Here is a 22869-nt window from a genome sequence, read left to right as displayed (position 1 = left end):
TCCACTACGCTGTGGACACACATCACAAATCTGCACACATACACAAATAACCACATGTAGAAAACAGGAAAACTGCCATTCTGTCCTACAAAGGGCAAATTTGTACTGATGATAGCACAAAATAGATTTCCATCTGTTTACAGAGCGAGGCATTTACTGACGGAATTTGTGTCAGGCTTTTCTAATCAAGCCGCTGAAGCATTTCTGTCTAAGTAGTAATTCGTTTATATAAAACATGACACAAATAATACGGCCTTCAGGACAACATGCTGTCTCATATTTAAGTCTTTCCAATTGCAGGAGTAAATACATATGGAAAACTTAGACATCTACAGACATTTACAAAGAAAATATTGCATTTTAAGGATGACATTGCTGACATTTTAGCAATGTGTTTGAGTATTTTACATCTCATAACATTACTCTGATTTCTTTTCGGAAGATTATCTGTTGGATATTTTGTAGCTGTTTATTCATCTGGCTTTTTAATGTAAAAAAGAAAGTACAAAAAATACAGAAATGCTTGCTAGGTGACTTGTTTGTAGAATTCAAAGAATGACAAGCTCCCTCTGCAGTTTCATAATGACTGTTCTCAATCATTGCTTACATTCTTGTTCATCCGCATTTCAGGCCAATGACAGAAACACACTGGTTGGTTCATGTGTCACGTACAGGCTGAAAGGGAGTTCGTGCCTGTGAACGTGTAAGCTTCTGCTCTGAGTATTTAATCTGGATGTAAATATTTTAGTCTGGCATCACAGTTGTGATAATAGATGCCTGTCATGCCAACACTTCCATGTCCTGTGAGAGTGTGAGTCAGATGTCACAAGTCACACGTGGCTAGGTATCATTGTACATTTTTCAGTACAAATTTTAATTAATATATGAATCAGCTGAAGCATTTCAATAATGACAAACTTTACATATTTAATGGTGAAACATTTATTGAAATTAACAAATACCTTCCAAAAGAGGACATAACTGATGATGAAAAAAATAAAAATGATCCAGATTTATCAATATATTTGTCCAGGGATCAATTACATGCACATCTGAGCCAGTTCCCACATTATAAGTAAGCACAGAGCCCTACTGTTGTCCCACGAAGACAAAAATAACTAAATGTTGATTAAACTTATGTGTTTCATTAAAGTATTCATTTGTTGAAATTAGACTTTCTTCTGATCCCTTTGGTCTAAAAACGTTCAAAACAAATGTCTCTATACAAACAGCAGGAGATGTTTAACAAAAAAACACTTCATGTGTAAACCCCATGACATTCACTCTCTGCCCTATGAACAGCAGTTACATTGCAAGTGGTGTAAACTCCTTTTCTTCTCAATCTTGCAGAAGCAATTGAAATTGAAGATCTCTTGTCCAGTTTTACACATTTATAATAATAAAGGCACGTAAGAAGTAGCTGGCAAACTAAATTTCTGAAAACCAAAATAAAACTTCACCATTTTCGCACATTCAATATGTGTGGCCCGGGACACAGTCTCTTGTTCTTCTTGTAAAAAAATAAGGAAAAGAGTTGCAGTGTATGGACTGAATAAATAAACATGAAACACTTCAAAGCTTCTTTCAACTGCTGAAAAATGAGAACCAACAATCACTATCTGTCGAACTTCACATCCACCCCGAAGAGGGAACACTTCATCATCAAATATGACTAGAATCAAACACTAAAACAAAACAAACAACAAATAATTATTTTGTCTCAAAGTACCTGACCGTAGCAAAGCAGTTTTGAAATACTTGGGGTAGGGAATGCTGGAGAAGCCAGACAGCTAGATTTTGAAAGTATCCAACTGAAGAAACCCCACCCCCCTTCAGAGCCACTCCTCCAAAAACATTTACCTGCGCAGTGAGTGCAAGGTCAGATTGCACGCAGGTAGGTAGGCAGGCCAGTGCTTATTACAGTCCTGTGAAAGCCACAGATACCAGATTTCTTATGTGTCAGAGCATTTGATTTATTGATTATTGTTGGGCTGTAAAGACAAGTTCAACAAATATAACAAAAAATGCTTCTGAAATAAATTGCCTACCCCAGCTTTAATGGACGTGGCTTTGTCTAGCTCATTCCACTTAAAATGTTCTTCATTTTCTTGAACCAAATAACTCTATACTATATATCACTGTGCATATCAACCTGCTAACAAAATAAGAGGACAGTGGAAAAAAGAAATACTGTTTCGGTTGCCCATCTCATTTATGGCAAATTAACAAATTCATTAAATGAAACACTTCGGAGATTACTACTGATCACGCAACTCTAAACTTTCTTCATTGTGAATGCTCTGGGATACCCAGCATCATGTACTGGAGGTCCCCATGGCTACATTATAAGAAATGTTAGATAACTAATGGTCTTAAAAAACAAATATAAGTGAAAAGTGATGAAAAATGTTGATGTAAATGTGAATGTTTGAGAAAAGTGCTAAAGTGGTTTAGCGGTCATGAATTTAGCTATGGCTATCACTTTGTCCTATTGCTTTTTGCTGTTGAGCAGCACTGACGTTTCACCAATCTGACAGTTGGGAGTCTGTGGTGAAAAGTCTGTCAAACCGAGAAACCAAATGCCCAGGGCTCTCAAATTGCACCGTGTGCATTTGCCCAAATCTACTAAAAAGCTGCTGACACAAAACTGGACTGGCTGGGACTGAACTGGGATCTCATCCTCTGGGATTTGACAGTTACACCTGAAATAAAGCAAACGGTATCTGCAAAATATTTCTCAGCATTTGTTTAAACCTGTTTTGAGTGGCAGGTTGTGTTCACATAGAGGTCAGAGAATCAAATGACAGAAAAGTATTTAACCGTCAGTTTAACATGTCTTTCTTTAAATGACAGCTTATCTAATACTGTAAGAATTGTATGAATATATTTAACCACTGCACTGGTGCTGGTGCTATTTGCAAATACCATCTCTTTCAAGCTCAGTTTGTTTGTGTGAGCTGAATATTATTAAATTATTAAATTGAATTTACATCATGAACTGCAACATGCACTACGCATTGAGAAAACACTATACAGCAGAAGAAAATCCGCACAACACATTACTGAAGGATTTCGCGTTAGAAGCATGACCTGACAGAGGTAGGTAACAATAACTAAGTCCAAAATGACAAGTACAAGTCTAGCTTATAATTAAAGACTGAGAGGGACACGTTTATGAGAGGCACAACCACTCTGTACCAGAAGCTACTACAATTACAGCTCTGAAGAGGAGAATGTAGGCAAGACATGTCCTAAAAAAACACCACTTGTGCTGTGTCTTAGTGTTGTTTTTGACTCCTTTTCCACTTTTTGTCTGTTTAAGCTGTGGCGGCAAACTTCCACAGGGCTTCTCGTTCAAACTCCTCCATCTCCTCCTCCAGGGAGTCGTCGTCCCTCCGTCCACCATCCTCCAAAATGTCCACCATGTCTTCCAGAATATCCGCCACGTCCTCCGCAAAGTCACTGAAGAGAACCCTGTCGTGGATAAACACGCCGTCTTCAAAGAACTCGGCGGTCAGCTTCATGATCTTGTCCTTGCCCTCAGATGACGATCCTTCAAGCTTGCTCAGGTAGCCCTCCAGCAGTTCCTCAAACTCGGACAGCTCCACTGGGTAGAGCCCCTCCTTGCTGGCACAGTCCTCCACAGAGCTGCAGCCCAGCTGGGGTCGGACGTTGCGTCTGAGCTTCTGCTCCTGGTCTCTCCAGAAGCTGTTTTGGTCGTGCTGATGAGGCTGACGGGGCTGGGGTTGGTGATGCTGGTGCTCATTATGGTCATGGGAGTTCTTACCAGGCCGGCTGTGCCACGGTTTCTCCTTCCTCCTCTCCTCTCTGTCCATTCTGCGCTCCACCTTCTTCCTCTCCCACTCGTCCTGGTGTTTCCTCCACGCCTCTTTGTGAGAGTTTTGCTTCTGAGACTTCCACTCCTTCTCCTTCTTCTCGTCTTTGTCCCTCCATCCTCCCTCTTTTCTGTGTTTCAAATCTTTCTCTCCTCTCCACTCTTTCTTTTCTTCCTTCTTCCAGTGGTCCCGCTCATTGGTTTTGCCCTTGTTCCCTTTCCATTTGGACTCCTCTGGCTTCTTCTTACTCCACATCTCAACCTTCTCAGAAAGCGTCTTCTGGATCTCCTCCAAACTATCCCTCACTCGTTTCCTTCCGCCTCCATCTTTTTTCATCCCTTCCAGTCTCTTCTTGCTCTCCTCCAAAAGACCTTTCTGCCTCTGGAGTTCTTCCTTCAGATTTCCTCCCTCCTTCCTGCTCTCAGGTCCATCTGCTTTCTGGTTACTCTGACCATCTTGGTCACCAGACTGAGGGGCTGAGCTTGAGGTGGCTGGAGGCATTTCATCAGCTGTGAAAGATTTGAAAGTTATTATTGTTTTGGTAGTTAATCAGATCAGAATGGTCAAAAGATTTTATATCACAGTGCCTGTCCATATGCATTATCAAATCATTAAATATTAACTGAATTCAATATGCAGCAGCACAGATTTAATTCACGTTTGCACAATCGTACTTGTGAGCTGGCTGAGTTCGGTCACCCTGGCCCTCAGACTCTCCAGCTCTTTCTTCAGCTCAGGCAGAGATGACAGCTCCTCCTTCAGCTTCGCGTTTTCTTTTTCCATATCAGCTTGACGCTTTCCATCACCGCTCGCTGCTACTGCCATCAGAGCTGAGTCGAGTTCTTCTTTTTGAGACTAAGACATAAAGACAAATAGGGACCTGGGTTCTGCACAACTTTCACAATAACAGGAAATATGTATTAAAAAAATGCGCCGTCTATATTGCAGTGCATTAAAACGTCATGGAAGGATAAAACAACATCATTAGCATCAATCTATCTGTTATACTGACCTGTAGTTGAGCCTCTAGCTGAGCTATTTGTTGGTTTTCCTGTGTCAGTTTATCCAATAGCTCTTTCATATCCTGTGGATCACTGCTAAGCCAGTCCTGGATTGAATATCGTTCGCAAATGAATAAAAAACATATTTTTAAATAATCCTATCTTTAGCATTGCAAGAGAGTTATAATACTCGAGTTTTCTTTAAATAATACTCTATAGTAGAATCAAATGCTGGACAACATATAACACTGAGATTGAGTAAGGGAAGTGAGCGATGGTAGGAACAGACCTGGCTTTGTTCTCCATCACTCAGATTAGAGGCGTCAAAGTCACCTGTCAGACAAGAAAACAACACATCTTTCACACAAGTCTTACAACAGGCATTTTTATTGAGAAACAGCTGACGAGCTATTTTACAATAGCAAAAGATGCTTTTGTTGTGAAGTGCATTCTAAAAGCTCTATTATTTATTTTTATTCCATTCCAAAATTGTGATAGTTTTTACCTAAACAAGCAAATTGCCACCAACTTAAGCACCCTCAACATCCAGAGTCTTTCCACACAGTGATAAAGAGTGTTGCTGTACAAGTCAGAATGCGTGTTATTAGCCATTTTCTGCTGCCACTGCATGAAGTGTCAGGCCAGATAAGCGCTTGGACAAGCTATTGAGCATTAGCCACCTAGCGCAGAAGCTTACACTGCTGTCTTATCTTTAGTACTGGACCTACCATTATCCAGGTCAGACAGGAAACCTGTTGACATAGTACAGCTTAGTCGACAAAATCTAAAAACAGACATCTGTCCACTGCTGACAACTGGGAATAAATGTTTGCATGTAATTTGTAAATACTGGTATTACGGTCAAATGTGTAATACTGTTATTTTTTGACAATATTTACAATGAACCCTACAACTTAAACCTCTGATGCAACAGGTGTAAGCAGGTGCGCATATTGTGATCTGATTTCTAAAAGATGCTGTGCAGTAAGCACAAGTTTTCATTTCAAGATATTTCTAACATAAGCATCTTTATTAGGTAATAAATATTATAAACATGATTTTAATTTTACTGCACTGACCATGAAAGCGGAAGCAAGCTAGTAGGCTTAGTCAGGTGTTAGAGGAACTTACCTGAGAGGAAGAGGGAACCTAAGAAAAGCAGGATCAGAGCTCCCGCAATGCATTTGTTCAAGGAGAGCCATGCCTTTTCCTTTTTCTTCTCAGCCAGCTTGAACTCCACATCCTCTTCCTCGTCTTCCTCATCTGATGTTCTTGGTCTTGGTGCCTCGAAGGATGGAGCATTCCTCCTCCTCAGTCCGTCATCAAAGCTGCTTGTGTCGCCCAAATCAAAACTACTGGATGGCGCTGAGGGAGGGTGAAATATAGCATGAGGAAAACACATGAAACACGAAATTCAAAAAGCAATGGCAAGACAGCAGAGTGGCGTCACATTTTATAGTGTATTTTTGTGAAAGACAATGCTTCTGAGCCTTAAGTTAAACCACATGTATTCCAATGTGGCCGTGAGCCACTTCAACAAATCATCCCGACATCTTTAGCTAGAAAAGTGTCAGAACTGGAGATATTTCCAAAATCATAATTATCTACTGGCAGACTACCTCACACAAAATACCAAAAACCTAAGTGAATACATGAACAGCAAAACACAACAATGTGTAAACAGCATGTGAAAAGAGGCTGACAGAAAGTCATTGCTGCTTGTGGCACTGGATGACATTTTCCCACTAAATTACAAAAACAGTAATTTCATGCATGGGGGTTTCTTCATTTTCTTAGCGGGGCGTACGCCTCAGTGTCATTCTGATAAATCACTTTCCAGCTGCTAGAGTGACACAGATAAGAAACATGTTAACCAATTCTTCTGCAAGAGGATTCTCGTTTTCTGCTTCTATCGACTAGCACTAATTACAAAGAGCCATAAACCACTTACTTTCCCCAGAGATGAGTTACCAACTGGGCAAAGCTGTTAACTGCTGTGGAGCCTCAGACCCAGTCTTTAAATTTGTCTTGCTTTATTACTTGATATCAAGGCCCTGTCTTAAAGAGGAGGCCTGTGTCAAAATCTAGCTTTAAGCCCTCATTATTTCAGCTAATATGCTTATATGGTGCATATTCTTAAATTAGTTTTTGTTTAGTCATATTACCACATAGCCCACCAGTGGCCAGCAGAGAAAAATTGTACACAATACACAGATTATGAGATAAATGGGGGGTTAGTAGGAACCCAGCAACTAATTTTCAGGATATTCTAGCCACGACTGTCAGAAAGGACTCTGCTGTCCATTTTTCCAGTGCTAACTGAGCTGGTGTTTATGAATGATGGATTATTTGTTTACTTGTTTTGTTCTATTGCATTTTCTTGTTTCATTGACATGCTGTATAACCTTCCTGTCAGGCATTTGTTTTATTGTACTATCATACGTCTTTTCTGGGGGGCTTTTGTCCAGCTAGTAATGAAGCGTGAGGATGGTGATGTGGGCTTGTCCAACACTATGATGCAGAGCAAGATTTCGCAACAACTACTGGCCAAACTGCCAGGGGTGTACAGTGTATTGACCATGGTGGTCTCTATGGGCTGCTAACAGAAAGTAGAGATGTTTAGTGTTGTTAGAGGAATGTCTATATAAATTTAGGAGACCTCTTAAAACAGAGCAATGTCTACTTGAAACTATTGTCACAGACTTCGGCCTTAGGTTTGACGCGGGTTATGAGCAGCCCAACAAAACTGTGCCGTTTCCTTCTCTCATTGTTTCATCTGAAATTTTTTTGAAGGCCTGAAGAGTTGAAAGCATACATTTATACATTTTATAAGAAAAAATCAAAAATTAAAGTACAAAAAATCCCTAATACCCATTGCGATGATCGAGATTGATCCCATACCTTCTTCTTCTTCTCTCTCATCCTGTGTCACTGTCTCAGATGGTTCCATCTTCTCTTCCACAGCTGCCTCTTCCTCTGCCCCTACTGAACCAACAGTCTCTGGTGCAGGACTATCACTGATGGGGCTTTCTGTCAGCAGGCTCTCCGGGACTTGGCTTGGCGGCTCTGGACTCTCTGGAGCAAAACTGATATCAGCTTCAACATGAGAGGGAGGATCAGCGGCTGTAAGGGTCTCTGCGGGGATGTTGACCTCAGGTTCAGCAGGGAAGACAGGACTCTCCCCAGCAGGGCTGGCAGGAATCAACCCACTATCAGCAGGCATGTCAAGCACTTGTTCTACAGTGACAGGGATCTCTGTCAGGGGAGGAGCAGAGCAGGACTCCTCAGGCTCCTCTGGCAGGAGTTCAGCAGCAGGAATATCGAGCGGAGCCCCCAAATCAATGGTGGTGACAAAGGGTGTGGCTCCTAGGTGCTCGTTGTCACTGGGGGAGCTAGTAACGATGTCATGGATGACTGGCGGTTGACTCTCTGTGTCGAGGTCTGGAGGGTCAAGAGAGATGTGTGGAAGAGGACTCATCTGGGCTGGACTAGAAGGGACGGGACCCTCACTAGACTCTGGAGAAGTCTCTTGACACACCTAGAAGTAAGGGCAGTAAGAAAGAAACTTATCTGTGAATACTTTTATACTTTCATGTAATCTTTGTTTGTCATATTCATTGCAATCAAGGTGTTATTTTGTGATAAAGTGGTATCATTTTGTTTTTCAGGCTCATCCATTTCCCATTGTCTGCAGTACTTCTCTTTCATTAAATGGCTTCCTATGCTGCCCAGAGTGATGGCTGACAATTTGAAGAGAACAGGTCTCAACTTCTCAATTTGTATTAAGCGTAGGCATTGGCAATATAAGACTGAGGCAGTTGCGTTTTCAGTAAGGTGAGTGGGAAAAAAACATCTGACATGGCTAAAATCATCACACCTCAGTAGAGGCTACCTTCAGTGTATCGCTACACAACAACTTGTGTGACACATTTCAGCCTGTATGGTTCTTAAACATGGCTGTAAAATGATTACTATAGAAAGAGAGCTGCTTCCTGATTCTGAGGTAGTGGCAACAAAGGCAGGGATATGAAATTGATGTTTAACATCTGAAGTGTTCTGTCAAACTCGACTGCGCTTATGCTGGAAATTAATATCGTCACATTGTCTACATGTGGGCAGAAAGTGAGAACATGAGGTCTATAAGAAAGAAATACAACATCAAACAAGGAATTAGACACAGTAATACATCCCCAATTTCAATATGATGTAGGGGGATTTTTGTCATCTTAATATGACTTTGTTTATTTTTGTAACACAAGCCTTGATTGGATAATTGCATAGTTTATTGTATACCAACCTGGTGGCCTTCTTCAGACAGGACAGCTTCTATTGACATGTCACTTGGTTTGAACTCCAAAGCAGCTCCTGAAATAACATTCAAACAATGCTTGTCAAAAAGACTAAAACATGAAACCAAAGATTAGGTTGAAAAGCAACCTTTTCTACCTTAAAAGTCAATTCTTATTTACGTCACAACCTTCAACCAGTACCCACAGATCTTGACTTACCTGTCACCTCCTCAGAGAGACTTGGGACGTCACCCAGGCTCTCTGTGCCATCGTCTACCAACCCAACATTCTCAATGGCAGCTTCCTGCGGCGAGAGAAGATCCCAGGAGATCAGGCTTCACCATCTATAGTAACCTCATTGGTAACACTGCCCTTGACATTTACAGCACACCCAAGACAAGCATGCATGCACATGCACACAAGCCCAGGCTAGAAAACACGACAATATATCTTGTTTTCGTGTTTAACGTGTGATGTGCCATTTTGTTGTCTTAAGTAACAATAAAGTAGATACAGAGTCAGATTTCTCCCATAATGATTTCTGAAATACTTGATAATCATTTATTGTCCGATGTCATCGTTACACATGCATACACAGCTGTCATGTTAGGTCTACACTCATTGATATAAATGAGGTGAACAAAAACAGACATACAGTCTTCCACAAATACTTGCACATACAACTTGAACAGACAATAGTTGTGGAAGAAGAGACGAGCCAGTGCCTTACACATTCATAAATAAATCGAGACATAACAGTATCTGACAAATGGGTCATCATTTGGTACTAGTGGTGGAAAGTACACAATACTTACTAGTACAATGTACACGTACTTTACTTGAGTATTTCCATTTTATGCTACTTTATATTCACTCCACAACAATTCAGAGAGAAATATAGTAGTTTTTACTCCACTACATTTGTTTAATACCTATAGTTACTTTGCAGATCCAGATTAATAGATCAAAATAATAATAGTCAACAAATAAATGATGATGTATTATCATAGGTTAAGATAGACTATATTGATCACTTGGTGAAATCCACACACTATCAGAAAGTATTTATAGTTTTTTGAAAAAGCCCTTCCTTTACCAGCTGCAATAATATAATTCACATTATTCTGAAATTAGCCATTTTGCCTAATGAGTAATTCTGTACTTTTGATGCTAACACTTTCATACTTTTACTTAAGTAAAAATTTGAATGCAGGACTTGTAACAAAGGATTTATACACTATGGTATTGCTACTTTTACTTAAATGAATGCTCTGAGTACTTCTTCCACCACTTTTTGGTACTTTACATTTGCGGTAAGCTCTATTTTAAATGAAATTCTATGTCTTGAGCAAGACAAATAACATTCCTCCAAAATACATTCAGGCATACAGAGCTTCAAGCAGAGTTTACTGAGCCGGTTTCTCTGGCTCACCTCGGGGGAGAGGAGGGTCCAGCTGTTGGTTGAGGATCCGCTGCTGCCTGTGCTGTTGCTGTTGTCAGACATCGCCCTCTCCAGGCTCAATTTGGCACAGCGCGGTGCAGATTCAGCTTTATGAAATTCTGCAGACGACGACAGAAACGTGCTTCATTGAACCTGTCTGGAGCATACACTATACGCCTTACGGGAGTTAATAAAATGATCTAGATGTAATAATCTGACTGTAACCTGGTTATTGTTACAGTTAAATGTAGGTCAATGGCCTAAATTTCACGTATGCACAGTTCTGAACATGTAAAATACACAAAACGATGTGAAAAAATACACACAAAATGTCAATCTAGGTGTAATTTTCTGCAGTATTTCAGTGGTGATTATGTAGATAGCATTGTAAGAGGACACAATGATGCCAAAACGTTACAGTTTGGGGCCTAATATAGCGAACGCATTGGATAAAGATAAGATCGTCGTAGATGCAAGTTATGTAACGGTGTAGTGGCATCCATACTACACTGCTGCGCAGTAAAACAAAGGGTTCAGACAGAAGAAACTGATTGGATTCACCGCCGCCGCTGTTTCCAGCCAACCATTCATTCAGATCCTTCCTTTCACTCAATCTGTGTGGCAGTTAAATGACCAAAAATGGTCAAAACCCCAGACACGAGCAGTCCATTGATCCAGAAACTAGCAAGCAGCGGTTAATACTCACTTGTCGACAACAGTATGTGCGCAAAGCTTCTTTTTCGCATATGTAAGAAACTAAATAAAGACGCTATGATTGTTGTGGCAACCACATTAAAGGCTCACTCGTGATGGTAAACAAAGGATGGTAGGCAGTATCTTATTTTTCCCACTCCCACTCTTCCGCGTTTTCAATCAGGCCCAAATGTTCGCAAGCGCTATAAACACCTGCTCGACTGTAAATTAAACACAAAGAAGACGGTTTATTTACCCCACTTGCTTACACCTCAGTCGCTCGTTGTTTTTCCCCTTCAAAACGTTTTTTTTTTAGTATGAACAACGCTCCTCTCTTCCCCTGAACTTGGGAACTTTGGGAATTCCAAGCTGCGTCACGTCAACCAAGGCGCTTTCCACCCAATGGGATTTCAGCAGAGGCTACCGAGCTCCCACCCCTGAAGCAAAGCTGGACCAATCAGATACAAGTGTCGTGTCAGATTGGGAAACGACGCACATCCCAGCATGATTGACGCCCGCAGGTGAACGTGGAAGGTGATGGACGCAGATCCTTCCCCATGGTTTTTAATAATACAGTTTCTGAACCTATCCCTCAAGATACAGGCGTGCACACACACACATAGGCTATATATACGGAGGGCAGAGGCTACCAGGACCAGCAGTGCACTGACACGTCTGCAGAGCTATATTTGAACTGCGGGACTTAACACAGCGGACAACCCCTTCTCTCCGGTTGCTCCTGTGTGGACATTTATTTCATCATCTGGCTTATTTTCTTCTAAAATTAGAGTCTGTTAAGTGTTTTGTCTGTGAGAGGCACATTTACTTTTACAAATGCGCATATGTGATGTAGTATCACTAACCTTGTAACACAAAAACATCCACTAGTAGCCTATTGTACAAATTATAGGCCTATATAATAATATATTTACAGTTTAACATGCTTGTATCACTATCTATAAACTCTGCATGCTTCATATATATGGCCTACTACAACTTTCATTGTGCAGCTCTGTGTTGTAAAATGACAAATAAATATAGGCTACTTCAACCATTAACCACAGACCTGCATGCATATAGGCTGTACATAACCAACCACTTCATGTATATAAAGTAATCTAGTGCTTTACACATTCAATATTTATTCTTTTGCACTATTTGTGTTTGTTTACAATCTACTCAACATTTGACTTGTATAGATATTGTATGGTGTTTGTCTCTGTTGCTTTATATACTGTATAGCCTATATTTATCTTTGTTCGGCTCTGTTTTCCTTGTTTTCAGCTATGTCTATTTTTATCTTGTAAACTGTTCTTTGTGTAAGTACAATGAGAACAACTTAAAACTGGAGTAAAATTCCTTGTATGTGTACATACTCAAACTTGGGCAATAAAGCTGATTCTGATTCATTTCTGAAATGAGAACCCACACAAACATGAAATAACACCATGAAAGAGAAATGGAGTCTCTATGGCTCCAGATAAATTATTTTATATGTAGATTGCAGTGGTGTAAGATGGACTCATTTCAGGCTACATAAAGGAGTAATAGACATACCACAGTGTTATATATCACTCCTAAATGGAAGCAAAAAGTAAAGGTATGGCAAGTGTAATATTATTCTGTATATTATTTTTAATGTTTAATTATTAGTATACTGATGCATTAATGTGTAAGCAGCATTTTATATCTAACAGAGCTTCACACTATCTAAGATGAGCATATTCATTTTGTATGTGACATCTGTAAACAATCTGAAAAGTTACTATTAACTGTAGAAGTGTCATAAAAAGGAAAAGCACAAGTAAAGAAGGGAAGTGTACACAATACATGAGCTAAGTATGTGGCTTATTTAGTGACTTTTCACAATTGGTATGGCTATGGATCCTCAGTATTACAGTCAGACTCTGTGACTGTCAGTCCCCTTTGTTGTTGTAAATTGAAACTAATGGACATTTTACTGTAATTTACTTTAATTACAATTTTTCATCAGCCGATCTTAAAAGAAAATAAAAACGTTCAAAGTTGTCATCAGTTTAAAATGGAAGCCATTGCATTAGAAGTCCAACTTTACCTGTTCTGAAAGAATCATGTTATCCTTTCTGTCTCTTTGATTAATATAATATATAATTAATATTAATACTGTGACCTTACAAAACAGTGTCAAACTCACGGCTGTATTAAGAGCTTTAAGAGCGTTAGAACTAAGAGTTTTTCTAATGCAACCATTGTCAAAATTCACTAAAGACACATAAAATCTACGAATGTGATGATGCAGTGAAAACAGTCACTGGTTATGCAACAACATTTAAGTATGTCTAGTTTCGATTGGCCCTGCGATGGACTGGCGACCTGTCCAGGGTGTACCCCGCCTTTCGCCCGATGTCTGCTGGGATTGGCTCCAGCCCCCCCGCGACCCTGTACACAGGATAAGCGGCTGACGATGGATGGACAGTTTCGCTTGACTGTCTTGCAGACTTCCTGTAAGACAAGTTGGGGGGGACTCTTTGCTAACCAATTAGAAGGCTCCATTGCACTTACGCAGATATCCTGAGACAGACAGAACCGACCAATGGTAAGAGAGTTCTTTAGCTCGATTGACCAATAGGATATGACTTTGTCTATTTGAACGATGAAAAGCGGGCTTGCAAACATTCGAGAGGGAAACAAAGAAGGAGTGGACATCTCGCTACGCTTAGACGCAAAAAGAAGTGGAGTAATTGACTTTCCCCCCACCATCAGGATATTTTTTACAATCATATAAGGTAACTTTGAAACCTAAGTGTTTGCATCGCACAACAGGAGAAACATCTAGTTTGGTGTTTACATAAATGTAAGTTGTCAAAGATAACGCTCGCTCTCGGCTAACTTGAGCAACGTTAGCCTAACTGTTAGCCTCACTCGCTTAGCGACGCAAACTAACGTTATAGGTTGCTGTCGCGTTTGCCTTTATAATGTTTAGCCAAATGTGCTTTATATCTGATTCTAAATGTTGACTAATTAAAAAAAAACAAAAAACTTCTCCAGGTTCCTGTCATGTCTCACAAACAGATCTACTACTCTGACAAATACGACGATGAGAAATACGAGTACAGGTGTGTAGGCTCATGTTTATGTCTAAGTTACACCATGTACTTTACTTTTGTCAGTGTTAATGTTGTTTTAAGACGAATTTAATAATCTTACCGTGGTGGCATTGTATCGAAACTGTCGTCAGTTATGTAACACGATGCATCGTAGTTATATTTATTTGGTTTGTCTACAGGCATGTGATGCTGCCCAAAGAAATAGCGAAACGTGTACCCAAGACCCATTTGATGTCGGAGACCGAGTGGAGGAACCTTGGGGTCCAGCAGAGCCAAGGATGGGTGCATTACATGATCCACCAGCCAGGTATATTATCTTGTTGCCAGAACAGGGACAACGTCTTCAACACTACTTGAAAAGATACCAGTAGTAAACAAGGAAGTCCTAAACATATGAATATCTAAATAGTAGCTCTTTCTGTTGCTGTGCTCTGCAGAGATGAAAACTCAGCATGTGTGCTTAAGTTATCATTCATGAAAGGACACCTGTGGGTGTGGTAACTTAGTTTCACTGTCAGTATCGGTGACCCACGAGTTGAGACTGAGATTTTGGGGACTGGTGACACTGACAGTAGACAAGACGGACCTGATTGGGTACGGGATGGAAAATTTTATTTGTAATGTTAGATTCTTAAGTATGTATGTATTGGGTTTCATAAATGTACACTACCATACTAAATAAGCATGTCCCAATGCATTTGTTGTGATTAAGTGTGAAAATGGGATTCTAATCTAGAAGTATACATGGTAATTTGAAAGTTGGAGCCTTTTGCCCCCTTCCTTTTACTTGGCGCAGTTGCTATGGTGACCCACCATGATATCTTTCAGACACAAGATGAAAAATGCAAAGTCTATTGTCGGAGTGTGATGTTATAATGGATAAAGTTACACCTTTTTTGAGGAGTTGGTACAAATGAGTGGTAAACGGTTCAATAGACTTGGTGACCACAAGCATATGGACGGCAGGTGTCAAACCCAGCTGCACCCTTCATAATGGAATAGGAGTCAAGCTCCCCCACAAGGAATCAAGCATCACAGCCGTTCAGTATCATTATCTCTGCTTATATATTGTGTACCTTGTTCTCCCCCTCCCCCGCAGAGCCGCACATCTTGCTGTTCCGGCGCCCTCTGCCCAGCCAAAAATCATAAGGGGGAGATTCTCTGGGTCCTTGGAAGATCAGTCCTACTTATGTGCCACAGATCAACTCGACTAGGGATCATGCTGTCAACTACCAAGCTCTTGTGTGGTAGGTGATTTGGGCTGATCATGTTGGACCTGGAGAAGGACTATCACATTTATGAACAGTGGTTGTGGAGTATACATTGATGGAAGAAAGAAAATCCTCACCCTTCTCTTAGGGAAAAGACTTCTTCATGTGTTCACAGCGACACGCTGTCTGCTAGACCTTCAAATCATCTTACTGTCTTTTTGACTTTACCTATCTGTCCAACTTGCTGAACCTGTTTGGATATTTCAGCTTTTTAGATTGTTATAAGATGTGGAGAGTGAAACCTGTTCAAAACATTTGAGTAATTCTAACGGGAGTGGACTCTGGGTCAAGCTCGGGTCAGAATACAAACCAGACAGAATAGTTGGATCCTAAATGAAGTTTGACTCTAGAACATCAAATTGCGGTTTTAAGTGACATGTTGCTGCTTGGTTTAAATGGCCTCTAAATTGGCATTTAACAATTTTTGTCATGTGTATGGAAAGCCGCATCTTTAGGAGTCTCCTAGAAACTACTTTTGATCCCTTTTTCCATAAGGGCATATTATATTAGCTTTGGCCTACTTCAGACAGATCCCTTTCAACAGTCTGATTTGTACCAGTGAGCTGCTCAGTATTTATGAATGTGTTGCCCTTTCTGAAATAAATGATTTTTAAATGTTATTAGTGTGGACTTGGGTTTTGGCAGTTTTGGAAGTTTGCAACTGCTGTACGATTAAAGCGCCACTTGAAATTAAATCGGGGGGGCAGTTGATAGCATAGATGGCAGACACTACCCTAAACATGCTTATAGAATAAATCTGGATCATTGAATGACAAGTTGGGGAAATGGGTTGTGTGGGTTTGGTTTTTTCTTTTTGATATGGAATATTGAATTAAGACACTCATTGTCAAACTCCTGAATACTTACCCACTCTGACATGTTTGTGTACCTTCTTTTCCCTTTTTACTACCACATGCTGAGCTGCTCTGCTGTCACTGAGGCTAAAATATTGCCTTGAAAAGTTGTTCTGTGAACTTGTGCCTTTTGTCAGGTATTACACGTGTAGGTATAAAGCTGTTCTACCTTTCAGAATTATTAAAAAATCAATATTGGCAAAGTTATGATGCATTCAGTCTTTGATTAAATGAAATGGGTGTTTGACAAAATCCTGTACCTTTTTAAACGTATGTTAGATGAGGTTTGACCTTGTTTAGTCACTGGACTATAACACCCGAATATTAAATTACAAAGATGGGGGTGTGGAATTGACGACGCCCCATTCTTGCAATGCAACGGTACATGGCTGCATCGAAATGGAAACATTTACTTAACTCAATAGTTCCCAAACTTTTTCTGTCACTCCCTCCCAAGTTTATCCTTAACCCAGTAAAAAATGGCTTTATTAACAACGCAGGCGATTTTTTTTTGAAATAAAATTCAGGTTGGCAAAATAGTCTTGCTAGCATCAGCTCACTTTTGTTTTATTGCACCACATGAATCATAGTGGCTCTGTCTCTCTAATCTCCACACAGTGTGTGTGTGTGTGTGTGTGTGTGTGTGTGTGTGGGAAATGTGACCGGAATCACCCCTACTTCTCTGCATCCTTCCTGACTGCCTGTTTTCAAAAGCGATTAGATCACACCAACAACTATTCTGTTAATTCATGAGCTGCATGGCATGATGAATCCATGCTGGACGAAGTAACCATTGAATAAATGAATTGACGTGCACCTACTATGCAGACTGAAACAAGTCACGTAACGCATGCGGTCTCATGCTTTAATCCTTAAAATCTTGTGGGTGTGATCTGTGAAGAAGCCTCACAGGAAATTCAATCAGTCCTACTGCAACAATGCTTTAAATCAGTGGCTTGCAAACGTTTTCATGTGAAGGACCCCTAAACTGACAAATTGGATCATGAAACCCATGACCAGAATAGCGATACATTCTGTGTTAGTTATGGATGGAAATGCAGTGAAACCTTTTTGCTGGGGACCCCTTGGAATCCCCTCAAGGACCCCTGGGGGTCCAATACCGCTTTTAATGATGTACTACTTTCCTGGATGACCCCAGAAGCGATTAGCAATGTATTCACAGCTTCATTACAACTCAACATGTGTGTGTTACTGGAATAAGTGTGAGCCAAAACTGGCCATGTATACAATAATCAGGTGTGGGGCAACATCACCATACCTGTCGTAGTATAATGTGAGCCCTGCTGGGATGAAGCTGTGAACTGACAAAACACGCGGCTGTGTATGCCAGACAGCACACCTCATGAATGTGATTGTGGTGCACAGTAGGTGCTCTTCCAGCGGCACACTGATACTGCATCTGTTGTCTGGCACTGACCGGACTCTTGATTTTCTTATTCGTTGACTGTGATGTTGCCAATCTAACAATTCCACTGTCTCCCATTTCATGTGCAATATGTCTCATCTACCGGTAAATGTCTCTGCGCTTAATGGACAAAATGTTTTACTGGATGGGCAAGTCATTATGATGGCAGGCACAGCATCTGCCACACATTTAAGTTATACTTTGTGTAAACGATTAGTGGATTATTGCTGTACTGCCGGTTTAACGAACAGCCAGTAACAAACACTGAGGTTAACGTAATTGAAAGGATATGTTATATTGGTTCAGGTGTCAAACACTATTCGGCTCTACATAAATTAACGTTTGTTCTAAGACTTATTATTAAAAAGGTGTCTAGCCCTCTTTTAACCCTGCAAGTTGTCTATGAACTAACTTAAGCTGCAACAGTTGCTTAGTAAGAGGCCAAATTCTTTAACAGCCACATGCTCATAAAAATGTTACAACAGCAAATGGCACAACAAATTATTCCACTTAAAACACAAACATGCCACTGTACATTGACTAAAGCAAGAATTTGAAATGTAATATTCCTCTTATGGCTGTAACCAGCATTATCTCCCTTTTATCCAATCTTTTTTTTATTATTAATTAATCATTTGGTCTGTAAAGTCTTCACAAAGTTGACACATTTTAAATGTCTTGTTTTTGTCTGACCCGCAGACCAAATTATATTCAGTTTAATATTTTATATATAAGACTAAAAGTGAGTAAATTTTCACACTTGAAGCTGGAACCACTGCATTTTCAGTAGAGCTGCAACAATTAATCAATTAGTAGATTAACTGATTAGTTGTCAACTATTAAATTAACTTTTTAAATAAGCAATGAATTCCTTGGAATCTTTTTTAATTTAAAAAGAAGTCCATATTTTGAATTCAACTTCTTCTCAAATGTGAATATTTTCGGGTTTCTTTGCTCCTCTTTGACAGTAAACTGAATATATTTGGGTTGTGGACAAAAGAGACTTAAGGATGTCACCTTGGGCTTTGGGAGACACTGACATTTAAAAAAAAAAAAAAAAAAAAAAAAAAAAATGGCCCTAACAACTAATCAATTTAGTTGAGAAAATAATCGACAGGATAATTAAAATCATTAGTTGCAGTTCTAATTTTTAACACATTAGCTTTTTAAAACAAAACAAAATGTTTGTAAGTTCTCTGTCAGATGTTTCAGGTTTAGTTACTGTTTATATTTTAGCAATTTATAAGCGGACATTTAAGTAATTAATGTAGTTCACTTCTAAAGATTGCTTCAGCAGTAGCACCTCCAGTTTACATAAAACATGGATGCTGTGGGAGCTGAGGCTGGGCTGCTGCAAGTGGGACAAAAAGTGGGGTAATACTTTCACTGAACTTCAAGCTGGAGGAGGCTGTTAAGAGAGGAGAGGTGATACTGTACTCAGTTCATTTCATCAGGGTGGGGGTCCCAGTGTTGCAGTCTGTCATCTCATCGCTTCTCAATTCCACTGCTGGAGTAAACCGGTTGCCTTTTATTTTTATTTTTTGCTGTGGGATATAGAGTAGGTATACAGTACCAATTGGTAATTCTTTTGTTATATCATGGTGTATGTTGGCCATGTTATTAAGACAGATGCGTCACACTTACCCTTTTACACCATTCCACAATATTGAACTTTCGTGTACTGCTTGTACTATGAAAAGTTATATGAATATCGACATGTTTTAAATGTATAAAAGAGTAGAAAAGACGAGTAGACTCTTGTCTTTTTGGTCATTTTTTAAAATAATGCCCCGTAATAATTCAGGTACAATATAAGAGTAAAATGTTCAGAATAAGAATGGTTTAGCAATCAAAAATAGTCAGTTTGTTTCAAATTAGTCCAACCCCAAAAGGGATAAATGTCTTAGAGCTTATTTGTCTTACTATACTATTTGTGGTTGTAGAATATGTAAATGAAAGAAGACTTCCTGTTTGCCAGCATGTCCAGTTGCCTCAGGCTGAATGCTTCTAGACACTAATAATCAAAAGTGAGACCAAACGGTTGAATGCAAAAATTAAAATTCCCCTTCCAAACTACAGTAGGATGTTAAAAACAAAGCCCAAAAGAGTTTCACACTTTAGACTGTGGAGGGCAGTACAACACAACTACGAAAAAGGAGGCTACAATCTACATGAATTCAGTTGGCTTTCTGCATATATGCTGCATTGAACACAAAATGTAAACAAAATGTTTATGTTAAGACTTAATCTATGCTTTCCATTTTTCTCACATTTGTAAAAACATTTCTTTAATGTGATCTAAAAAAAGGAAATCTGTTAGTCGGTGTGTCCCAGATGCGCACACACCAACAGTGGGTGCAAGCAGAGCTTGTGGAGACAGTCAAGACACCGCGGGTAGTAACTGCACAACTTTGGGAGTCACGGGTAATGGAGGAAGGAAATGTTTTGTGAATCACAGGGAGATTTTCTGGGAAATGTTGCCGAGGTAATCACTAGGCTGTGGTGGTCAGCAATCTGAGCCTCCTGCTGAGATCCAGAGATGTGTGGTGGGCAGAATAAGATGTTTGATGCCTAAGGTGGAAAAAAGCTTGAGCGTCTGCCAGAGGTATGTATGAATCATGCTGAAAACTGGTTCCTGTTGAAGCCTTAAAGGTAAATGAAAACCTAAATCTGTATTTACAGAATAGCTAGGTGCAGCAAAAATAATGAACCAGTTCATCAGCCTAATTACCTTTTTATTGAAAATCTACCAATCAGCATTATTCACTTATATTACTAATACCATCATGCTCATTTAAAAAAAACTCTTCAGAGGGATGTTTGATGCTGAATAAAAACAATGTTTGAAATGTGGCTGCTAACTGACATTTTTATTTCACTTATTGATTAATTTGATCATTGTGTCAATCAAATGATCGTTTAGTCTACAAAATAGTCAAAGCAGAACATTCTTGCATTTGAGAAGCTGGAACTCATGAATTTTTGGCATTTTTGGTTGACAGATTGCTTGAATGAATATAACAAATGAAGGAAGATAATTAAACCAATTTACATTAGTATTTTTTAAACCACCCCTGCCACTGGAAGTGAGGAAAAAAAACTGTATTCCCTACCAATTAAATGTTCATCTACTGTGGAAACAAAAAGTGCAAAGTTGAGCTTTTGAAATAACATTATCTTTATTAGTAGTTTCTGGGCCTCCCTAAGGTTTGCACGATGATCAACAAGAAAATAGAAACGGCTACACAAAATTAAGTTTATTTTTCTCCAGTCCTTGCTCTCTATACAAAATATTGCAGACTCATAGATCTTCAGGACTCAAATCATTCAAATTAAACTGTTTGAGAGGGGAGACTCCTCAAGTCTTTGTTTGAGCTCTCTGACATACAGTATGTGTACATATGTAACCTGTGTCACGTGGTCACAGCCAGCTATTGCGTCATTTCAAAATACCTGATCATGAAACACAACACTCTTTTTAATGCATGGTTCTCATAAGTTTATGTTGTGCAAATGAGAAATGCAACCTAAAGCTTTTACGAACAAAAGGCTCTCAGATGGACATCTTGCTCTCTAGCCTTTGTGAGAACAGTTTTGCTTAGTGACATCTCACTTTTCTTCCCTTTAAAAAAATTCTGTTTGTGTTGTTCCTTACATGTTATATATTAAATCGCTAACCTGAATCTTGATAGCAGTGCAACATCAGAGCGCATATACATGCAATCATATTAACAATCTTTTTAATCTCGTTGTAGTCTTGTAAATCCTTTTTATGTAAACTAGTAATAAAGCTTAAAAGACATTTCATTCTACATTGTGGTGGCTGTGTGCCATAAAATCTGAGAACTCATTGTATTGTAAGAGTTCGAACCCCAAAACTTACATTATGAACATTTATACAGCATGACAAAGAATCATGGTTTGGTTCTGTATCACTGTTCTAGTTTGGTATTGGTGCTTGACATTGTACCTCCATTCAATAAAGAAAACTCTGAAGAGTTATTAACTTTAGCCAGGTATATGAATAATTTAAAATGAAAAGCCTTCAGAAGAAAGTGTGATTGAGGATAACGGGGTGTGAAGATGTGTTCAGTTAAGGACCTGAGGAGAGAAATGACAGAGGGAAATTTGACACTGAAAAAAGGCGGTGAGACAAAGAGAGCCAAACAGGGCAAAAGTCTTTACAGGTAGCAGAAACACAAAAAGAGAAAGGCACTGGGAGAGAGAGAGGAGAGAAAGAAGGTCAGACAGGGAGATGGAAAGTGCTCTGGCGAGAAGGGGTATTTATGTCTGGGTGTCGTCGGCACAGCGGGACGCCTTCTAAAAGGAAGCCAAGTTTGATACAGAGTGCTAGAGAAGAGAGAGCTGCTGTTTGAGAGACAGCTGATGGAACAAAGAGCCCAAAATTGCTCCATTAGACTGTCCAGAGAATCATATTCTAAAAATGAATTTTAGAACAGCACAAAATAATTTATAAGACTAATCTATCAAAGTATACAAAAAAAACCAGCAATTCATTCAAAGGTTAATATTCTGCGAAACAACAAACTGTCTGTTATAAATTAATCTTTGAATAATACATTTCACAAAATGTATAATTTAGTTAATGCGATTTACTGATTTGCCTCAGACTGATACTGTCAGGGAAAATGAAAATATGAAATGATCTCCCACCCCGTATGACACATGACATGAGACCATGGTGCCAGAAGAGCAAGGGAAAAAAATGGGTGTCATATAATAAATTAAAGCTCCTGGTGGGATCTGTCCAGAGGCAAAGGCACACCGCTGAGCACGTTATAGAAGACAAAAAGAAATAGAAAATAACTTGCTTCAAATCTTAATACAATATATGAAAAATCCCCACTGTGAACTTTATACATGGTTTGTTTTTGTTTTTTTGTTTTTTTTACAAAATGAAAGTTTTAGATAACCTTGTCACAAGTTGCTTAATCTTTTTCCAAAACCCTGT

General features: G+C 39.4%; 2 protein-coding genes across 4 annotated transcripts; one reads left to right on the top strand and one right to left on the bottom strand.

Annotated features, from left to right (window-relative positions):
* Positions 1-918: 918 nt before the first annotated feature.
* pbxip1a (pre-B-cell leukemia homeobox interacting protein 1a) lies at positions 919-11839 on the bottom strand. 3 transcript variants are annotated; one of them, XM_038725476.1, is made up of 11 exons: positions 11517-11839; positions 10559-10686; positions 9346-9430; positions 9135-9202; positions 7739-8375; positions 5969-6202; positions 5566-5589; positions 5127-5170; positions 4849-4944; positions 4511-4691; positions 919-4345 (listed from the first exon to the last, which is right to left on the bottom strand). In XM_038725476.1, the coding sequence occupies exons 2-11, from the start codon at positions 10628-10630 to the stop codon at positions 3318-3320; spliced, it is 2469 nt and encodes an 822-aa protein (XP_038581404.1). In that variant the 5' UTR covers positions 10631-10686; positions 11517-11839; the 3' UTR covers positions 919-3317. The 3 variants fall into 3 exon arrangements, with proteins under 3 accessions (XP_038581404.1, XP_038581402.1, XP_038581403.1); XM_038725474.1 differs by lacking the exon at positions 11517-11839 and adding an exon at positions 11274-11486; XM_038725475.1 differs by lacking the exons at positions 5566-5589; positions 11517-11839 and adding an exon at positions 11274-11484.
* A 2031-nt stretch (positions 11840-13870) lies between these two features.
* Positions 13871-16678, top strand: cks1b (CDC28 protein kinase regulatory subunit 1B). The gene is made up of 4 exons (XM_038725185.1): positions 13871-14025; positions 14288-14355; positions 14526-14653; positions 15446-16678. The coding sequence occupies exons 2-4, from the start codon at positions 14297-14299 to the stop codon at positions 15493-15495; spliced, it is 237 nt and encodes a 78-aa protein (XP_038581113.1). The 5' UTR covers positions 13871-14025; positions 14288-14296; the 3' UTR covers positions 15496-16678.
* Positions 16679-22869: the final 6191 nt, after the last annotated feature.

The sequence above is a fragment of the Micropterus salmoides genome, unplaced genomic scaffold (genome assembly GCF_014851395.1).
Source record: "Micropterus salmoides isolate LMB-PRFRI ecotype aquatic unplaced genomic scaffold, ASM1485139v1 Ms_hic_scaffold_17, whole genome shotgun sequence".
NCBI lineage: Eukaryota > Metazoa > Chordata > Actinopteri > Centrarchiformes > Centrarchidae > Micropterus > Micropterus salmoides.
This window is presented reverse-complemented; position numbering and strand designations above follow the sequence as displayed.

Excerpts from the sequence above, each read along its gene's own strand:
- pbxip1a (XM_038725474.1), bottom strand. The coding sequence starts at position 11,313 with ATGCGAAAAAGAAGCTTTGCGCACATACTGTTGTCGACAA. Across the intron at positions 9,203-9,345 it reads TCTCTCTGAGGAGGTGACAG|GAGCTGCTTTGGAGTTCAAA; the intron begins GTAAGTCAAGAT and ends ATGTTATTTCAG. Across the intron at positions 6,203-7,738 it reads TGAGAGAGAAGAAGAAGAAG|CGCCATCCAGTAGTTTTGAT; the intron begins GTATGGGATCAA and ends ACCCTCCCTCAG.
- cks1b (XM_038725185.1), top strand. The coding sequence starts at position 14,297 with ATGTCTCACAAACAGATCTACTACTCTGACAAATACGACGATGAGAAA. Across the intron at positions 14,356-14,525 it reads GATGAGAAATACGAGTACAG|GCATGTGATGCTGCCCAAAG; the intron begins GTGTGTAGGCTC and ends GTTTGTCTACAG. Across the intron at positions 14,654-15,445 it reads TTACATGATCCACCAGCCAG|AGCCGCACATCTTGCTGTTC; the intron begins GTATATTATCTT and ends CCTCCCCCGCAG.